The sequence below is a fragment of the Siphateles boraxobius genome, unplaced genomic scaffold (genome assembly GCF_051911475.1).
Source record: "Siphateles boraxobius isolate OS27281-9 unplaced genomic scaffold, OSU_SipBor_1 86, whole genome shotgun sequence".
Classification (NCBI taxonomy): Eukaryota; Metazoa; Chordata; class Actinopteri; order Cypriniformes; family Leuciscidae; genus Siphateles; species Siphateles boraxobius.
Window position 1 is genome coordinate 2,089,338 of NW_027509215.1, and position 7,712 is coordinate 2,097,049.

General features: G+C 35.6%; 1 protein-coding gene across 1 annotated transcript; it reads right to left on the reverse strand.

Moving 5' to 3' along the window:
- Positions 1-673: 673 nt before the first annotated feature.
- On the reverse strand, positions 674-6,373 carry LOC143731420 (tripartite motif-containing protein 16-like). The gene is made up of 7 exons (XM_077222343.1): positions 4,558-6,373; positions 3,590-4,266; positions 3,312-3,407; positions 2,880-3,113; positions 2,612-2,765; positions 2,388-2,447; positions 674-2,025 (listed from the first exon to the last, which is right to left on the reverse strand). The coding sequence occupies exons 1-7, from the start codon at positions 4,679-4,681 to the stop codon at positions 1,517-1,519; spliced, it is 1,854 nt and encodes a 617-aa protein (XP_077078458.1). The 5' UTR covers positions 4,682-6,373; the 3' UTR covers positions 674-1,516.
- Between the last annotated feature and the right edge of the window lie 1,339 nt (positions 6,374-7,712).

Genomic DNA, 7,712 nt, shown 5'->3' on the forward strand with positions numbered 1-7,712 from the left:
TTTAGAAAATAGTACGGATAGTGAATTGAAACTAAACCAAGGATAGAGAGGCTGAGTGAATGCGGTGTGGACTAGAATGAACAACTGGAGCCAGGAATACAAATACTGGTATTGTTTTTTGAGGACAATTGTAATGTCATGATGAGGTTGAGGGAAAGGATGAAAAAAGAGCAGGATCTATGTGTATCTATGTGATCTATAACGCACTTTTTAATAACTAAATCTACATAACAAAAATTCTCAGGCATATAGGACATCTCAAATAACTATAACAGAACAACCACATTTACAATGACAATAATGGACAAACTAAAGGAAAAAGGAGGGCTAGCTATACACAAACTAATCAGGGGTAAAAGAGGACAGTTGTGACTAAATCAACGAACTAATGAGTAACTACAGAAACTAACCAGAAGTGAGAACAAGAAACAAAGGAAAGGAACAGAAAACTGTGCGAAACCAACTCAATATCAAACAGAAAACTCTAACAAGTAAGGTTGTATGTCCCTAAACCTTGGTGGCAGTATACTTTTGAAACATTGATTTGACGTATTTGAAATGAGCAAGATATTAACTGATCTAACAACTTTATTGCTTACGGGTATATAAACCCACAGATGAGTTGATAGATACACAGTCATGAAAAGAAGAAAATAAAAGAAGAATGAGAGAATTTCCCTGGCAGTGATATTTATTGAGTGAACTGTACCCCGATTGTACAGTGTTTCCTATTGGTAAAACAGAATAGGCTACATCAGGAAAAACACACACTCACAATGTGAAAATACACAAAGTGCAGGGAGATTTTACTAATCCTATTACTGCTGATCAAGTAAGATAAGTTTGCTGTAGAAATCAACAATGTAGTTATTTACTGTACAGTACTACTTAGTATATAATTATTCCTATTTCATGCATGTTTTTTTAACATTAATATTGACCAACCAAAGGAATCTAGCTCTAGTGTGCTTAATGTGCTGGGTTACAACATATGTTTCAACTTTCTGTTGCAAAACTTACAGAAAATGTCTTGGTCATAACTATAATAACAATAAATTAAAACCAACAACTTAATAATGTAATATTAATGTAATGTAAAATTATTGTATATTGTACCTGCCCTCCTGAAAATTAATTAAGGGCAACATTATACTGAAATAGAACACATACAGTACAAGAATATGCATGTGTGAAACCTAACTTGCAGTGGGATTGGGTTACAGGTTATAATTCAGTTCTGATTAGTCCAAGTGATTTTATAAAACTTCTTTTAATAATGATGTACACAGTGGGCTGTTGAATGTGACCCAAATTTCATTTATCCTGAATGTGAAGACAATACAGTGAATATTTATTCAGAAATCTGCCATGTTATTTGAATGAGAGAAGTTCAGTATTGATTAGAAAATAAAATACTTCAATGTCTCACAGTTGCTGGTTCATGGAGCTCTAATTTCTAATAAACTTCTCTGTGGCATATTTATAATTCACACAGTTTAACTTTTGAAACATTTGCCTAAAATTTCAAATACCGGTAAACTCTAAACCCAGGATAGAGTGGCTGAGTGAATGTGGTGTGGACTCTGTGAATGAGGGTCATTGTGTCAGAGACTCTGTAGTAGGACAGAGTTCCTGCACTGTGATCCACATACACTCCTATTCTACAAGAGCTGGAGACTACAGGGAGTTTAGTCTTTTTGTTATTATGCCAAAATGAGCAACTGGATTCAGACCAGAAAAAATGCCAGGACTGATTATTACGTCCAAATCTACACTCATCTCCCCATCCCTTCCTGCTGATGCTCTTATATGACACTGATATACCCACCTCACCACTCCACTCAACCTCCCAGTAACAGCGTCCACACACACTCTCTCGACACAACACCTGAGGATAACCATCAAATCTGTTTGGATGATCAGGATACGGCTGGACTTTATCAGTGTATTTAATCACTCTGTTCCCTTCAGACAGTATCAGGTTTTTATTAACTGTGTTTAAATCCGCAGTGAGTTGATGAGAATCTGATTGAGAGAGAGCATATAATCAACATATAAATCACCTGTACATCTGTCACTGTTATGCACATAGTAAAACTGTGTGTGTGTGGGTGTTCTTGAATGTGAGTAAAAAGCTCTATATAAATGATTAATTATAATAATTAATTATTATTATTATGTTCTTACATTTAATTTGTTGACTATTTCTGTGTTAAAAAACTGATTCAATAATACATGTATGTGACTGATTTGAATAAAGTCTCATGTGAAGTGAGAATTTTTATTGATGAACTAATGTTTGTGTATATATTTATGCATTTATGGAGTTATACAGTGGGTTAAAACTTGTTTAGTTCCAGTATGTTTGTTTGTTAATAGAGACTTACACTGAAGGAAATCCTCCCTGGTCTTGGGTTCAGGGGTAGGAATAATCTCAATGTATGTTACTATGGAAACCAACAGATCTTTATTATAATTCGCATGCAGTATAAAGAGAAACTATCAAAACCATGTCATATTAAGTTATTGATATGCTTTGTATCTACAAAATATTAAAATATTACATATGTATGACCTATTTCTCTCATAAAAGGATGAATTAATGTTTTACCGTTGACAGATATCTTCTCTGTTTCCTCTCTGCAAAAAAGCTCCAGTTTCTTGCTCATATGAGACACAGATTTACCAACATCATCAAAAGAGAGACGAGAACTGATGCTGAGTGAGTCTGTAGATCCAGGAGGGACAAAGAGAGACTGGAAACTCTACATAGACACAAAGACACAAAAGAAACATTAGCTAAAGACAGAAACATTTGATAGAAAACCCAATCTCTTCCCTTCCTAAAGACACTTTTCTGTTTGTCAGATCTCTGTTACCTGGAGGAATTGAATGGGATCGTCGATGTGTGAAAGCTGCTCCATCTCAGTGTCTCTCCTCCTCAGATCCTCAATCTCCTGCTCCAGTCTCTTCAGTCGTTCTTCAGATCGACTCACTGCAGTCTTTTCCTGGTCTCTGATCAGCTGTGTCACCTCAGAGCGGCTTCTCTCAATGGAGCGGATCAGCTCAGTAAAGATCCTCTCACTGTCCTCCACTGCTGCCTGTGCAGAGCGCTGTTAGGACACACACAGAGACGCATTAGAACCAGTCCATTCACTCAGCTCTTACTGGTCCCTCACACAGCCTGTTCCCCACAGTGGGCTTCAGTGGGACTGAAAGAGCTCCAGCACTGGCTCCTCACGGACTGACTGAGGAGAGTCCTAACTGAGTCTGAAACAGCTCTTCCAGCAGTTCTTCTGCTCTTAACTCACCTTGTGAGACTCTACAGCCTCTCTCAGCTCCTCAAGCTCCTTCTGTCTCTCCTGGACTCTCTGCTGGTATTTTCTTTGCATCTCACCCAATTTTCTCTGCAGGAATGACAAATAATCCCTATCTTATATATATTACTGCATGCTAAAAACAAGTAAAACTGAGTGATTTTAATATTTTCACAAACCTAAATAGCTGCAAAGTAGAAAACCCATGTAAGAGGTTTTTTTTAATAATGATCTTCATTTATATAGCTGTTAGGGGGTAATTCAAGTCATACCTGTTTCTCAGTCCTCTCTGCTGCAGTTGATACAGTGTCATGGTTTTTGTGTCCATCCAACATACACAAATAACATATACAGTGTTGATCAGTACGGCAGAAAATCTCAAGCAATTTCTCATGTTGAAGGCAGATCATCTCCGGAAGTCGTCCAGTGGCATCCATTAGATTGTGGTTTTTACTTTTGAAGAAACTCTCATGTTGTTCCAGATGATTTTTACAGTAAGAGTTCAGACACACCAGACAGGACTTGATGGCTTTGTTTTTTTCCCCAGTACAGACGTCACACCCCACATCTCCAGATTCAGTGTAACACTGAGCAGGACGAGCTTGTAGTTTTGTCTCCTGGAGTTTCTCCACCACTTCAGCCAGCATGGTGTTTTTACCTAAAACAGGTCTTGTAGTGAAGGTCTGTCTGCACTGAGGGCAGCTGTAGACTCCCTTTTGATCATCCTGATCCCAGCAGCCTGTGATACAGCTCATACAGTAACTGTGTCCACAGGGAATGGTCACTGGATTCTTCAGTAGATCCAGACAGATTGAACAGTTAAATGTATCCCGAGACCATAAAATACTGGCGTCTGCCATTTTGTTGAGTAGAGTGGCATGTACAACTGATAAACTTTCGTTTTCTCCGAACTGAGGCGTTTGCTTCTGAAACGTGTGCAAACAGTTTCCTATAATAAAATGCACACTGTAGTATCATAATTGACAGACCCGGGCAGACAGTGTAAGATAGCAAAACTACAGAAAGCTACTTTTATAACTTTTTAACTCTTGAAAGAATTAAATGTTTATGCAAAGTGATTGCCAAGGCCTACATGATTTAACAATACAATTGTGATGTACTTTAAATATTACTGATATTTGGATCACGTATACTATTAGTTAAAGAATACGTAGGCTACTAGTAACAAGAATAGATAATTTTAATAGAGATTTTAATAATAAATGTAAAAACGACTTGCCTTTAACGTCCACTAGGTGACAGTGTCGTACAGGAACACAGTTTTCGAGCGTGTAAAACGTCCGTGTTCCAGTAGAGGGCGCTCTCACACACTGTGGAATTTTCCATGTTCTGCCCATAGACATAATAAATACATAGACGCCCTATTGGCCACTGGAGCGTACGTCAACGGCGCCGCCATATTGCGGAGGGCAACTTTCCCATACCTCTCATACCGGGAAAAATGCACTTTTCGTGTGCTGCACAAATCGCCAAACAACTGAAACCAGGTCTCGAGGAAAGACTGAACATTTGTTTCTGGTTGTATTTGGTCATGATATAATTAGTAATAGTAACGTTCAGAGGAGAAAGGCCGCGAAATCTAAAAATACTACTGTTATTGTGGCACGAAATGTGGTCTTAATAGTTTTTCAGTCGACAATGTAGTTGTTTAAAGCTCAGATCTGTGGTTTATTTGAAAATATAGCGCCTATTTAAAAATTTAATCGGACGTTTTCGGAGTTGTGAGATACAGGCGATCACCGGGCGCTCAGCGCTCATGTACCCCGCCTGGAACAGCCTTACCTCGGCTAGTGCTTCTGACGTTCTAAAGTTTCATAACTTTATATTTAGGTTATTTAACGTTGTATCCTGCTGTGTGTTTGACTGAATCGTTTACTTTATTTCTTGTCTTGTATAGCTTTTTATACCTTTTAGGCTACTTATACTGTTATGATGGCTATTACTGATCAATAGAACTGAAATTTAACAAAAAAGAGACAGGGTTGTGTCATTTTATTTTATATAGCCTATGTAGGAATATTTTAAAATATATAAATTATATTTGCATATTTATACATTATCTTCACTGTATGTAGGCCTACATAAAATAAAATGACAAATCTAATATCAGTTAGATCAATATTATGTTTCATAATTTTTTCATATTGTCTATATTATTCTGCAATTGATATTACATTGTATTTGCTGTTCTTATTATTATTGTTATAATATTATACCACTTGCGATTATCAATCTATTATAGTTATGCTATCATAGTCACTAACTTATTATTTTTACTGTCTATATACTGTAATTGATATTTCTTATTATATTGCTATTATTATAGTATACATAAACTATACCCTAACCCTAATATGATTGTTTTGTTGTACTTATGATATTATATAACTATACTATCCATTACTATTTTATTTGCTGTATACTGTTTGTTTATTTTATTGACTAAACTATTTACTATTACTTCTCAGTTTATCTTATATTTACTATTTGCATTTCACTGTAGTTGTACCATATCATATGTATTACCATAAAGGATCCATCCGTTATCTTTGTTTTTGCTAAAATCGGGTCAATCACAGAAAATGTTTTTTCCACAATAAGAAAACTTTATCTCATTTAATGTGAACATTAAATTAAATCTCAGTATGGGGGTCTTCTCAATTCTTATCCACGAATAAAAAGCCAAATAGCCTACATGACAAGCCTGAGCTTTGACAATTCCTAATACATTTTTTTGTATTAGTCTATCGAGATTTTAAATAACTGGAAATGAAACTTTTTGTACACCACATACAAACCACTGAAATCGGCTGATAAATGTAAAAACATTTTTTGTTTTTATCCAGAAAAACCGCAGCTCACCCGTTTACTTGTATTTGTTTACAGCGCAGTCTTGCCCTCCGCAAAATGGCGGACGCGTTGACGTATCGCAGCAACGTTCCAAAGCGGTCTATGTATTTATTATGTCTATGGTTCTGCCTGTTCGTGCCAAACGCATGATACAGCACATTCTACCGCCATGGCCAGACCGCTCTGATCCAATATCATTCAAAAAAACATCACTTCATGCTGATTACAAAAGTCTCGAAAACACTCATATTCAACCCTCAAAAAAATCTGAAAACATATTTAGCTATAGCGGCTATACATGCAAAGTAATTTGCTGGAGGATATTTGGAAGAAAGAGAGAGACAAATGAACAAACAAGTATGCTGAAATATCATAGTTTTATTATTTTGGAGATAACTGACTGAAACCATTTAAAAGCAGGATAAGCTTGTTTGCTGGTCTTTGATGGTTTAAACTGTTTCCCAGTTAGGCCCAGCTGGTGTTTTGTATTACAAACTGCAATACAAAATGCAGTTTAGCTGGTTAGCAAGCTAATTTCCCAGCTAAAACAGCCAACAGACTAGACGAACCAAGCTTTTAGATCATTTAAGATCAGCAAAGCATCTGGTTAAAAACGTGTGCAATACAAAATTTTCAAATAAAACACATTCTTAAAGGTCACACTCACAGAATCAGTTCAAAAATACATTTACATTCAGATGTGTACTTGTGTTAGTGTTGTGCAAAAAATGTGTTTGCACACAAAAAAAATTAAATTTTTTAATGTAAAAATTTGATTTTTTTTTAGGATTTCAAAAACTTAGCAAACTTATCTAAATTGGGACATTCACTGTTTTTATATACAGCTAGCTATAAATACTTCACCCTAACCTTAACCCACATCCTAAAAAGAACCCTGTTGGTACACATCAATAATATAGCTTCTCAAAATTCAGGTTTGACCGTGTGGGAAGATCATATACATTTACAAAAATATTTTATTAAAAAATAGATGTCAGTGCTCTGTACAGTGTTAAAGAAAGGCAGGGCATATAATCTGTTATATTAACATCAATCTGAAGACTCTAATTAAGAGGTTAATTAAAAACATAAGCTATTTAAATATCAAACCAAATCCATTTTATGAGCAGACTACATAAAATAGTACAGCATCAAAACACAGAAACATGATTGGCTGTAAGTGAAGATGAAGTCATGATGATAGTAGTCTGATAAACAGAAGATATACACACACACACACACACACTGAAAATATGAGTTAGTGCACCTGACTGAGAACCTGCACTTTTTAATTACTCATAAATAGCTATTTACTTCCATACTTCACTTCTAATATTATAATAAACAATGAAAGAGAAATTCATTACTGAGATAATATACAATATTACATCAAAAGCAATATTTGTGACATTCACCTACATGCAAGTAACATTCACAATTCATAATGTTACACCATTTTCCTTCCTTCACAATGCAAAATGTACTGTTCCTCACATTTTATAAATTGGAGCACAGATAAAAAAA

Bases quoted from the DNA above. Each gene is read 5' to 3' on its own strand.
- LOC143731420 (XM_077222343.1), bottom strand. From the start codon at position 4,681: ATGTCTATGGGCAGAACATGGAAAATTCCACAGTGTGTGAGAGCGCCC. The intron at 4,267-4,557 runs GCAAGTCGTTTT...ATTTTATTATAG, and splicing joins TCACCTAGTGGACGTTAAAG to GAAACTGTTTGCACACGTTT. The intron at 3,114-3,311 runs GTGAGTTAAGAG...GTGTCCTAACAG, and splicing joins AGGCTGTAGAGTCTCACAAG to CGCTCTGCACAGGCAGCAGT.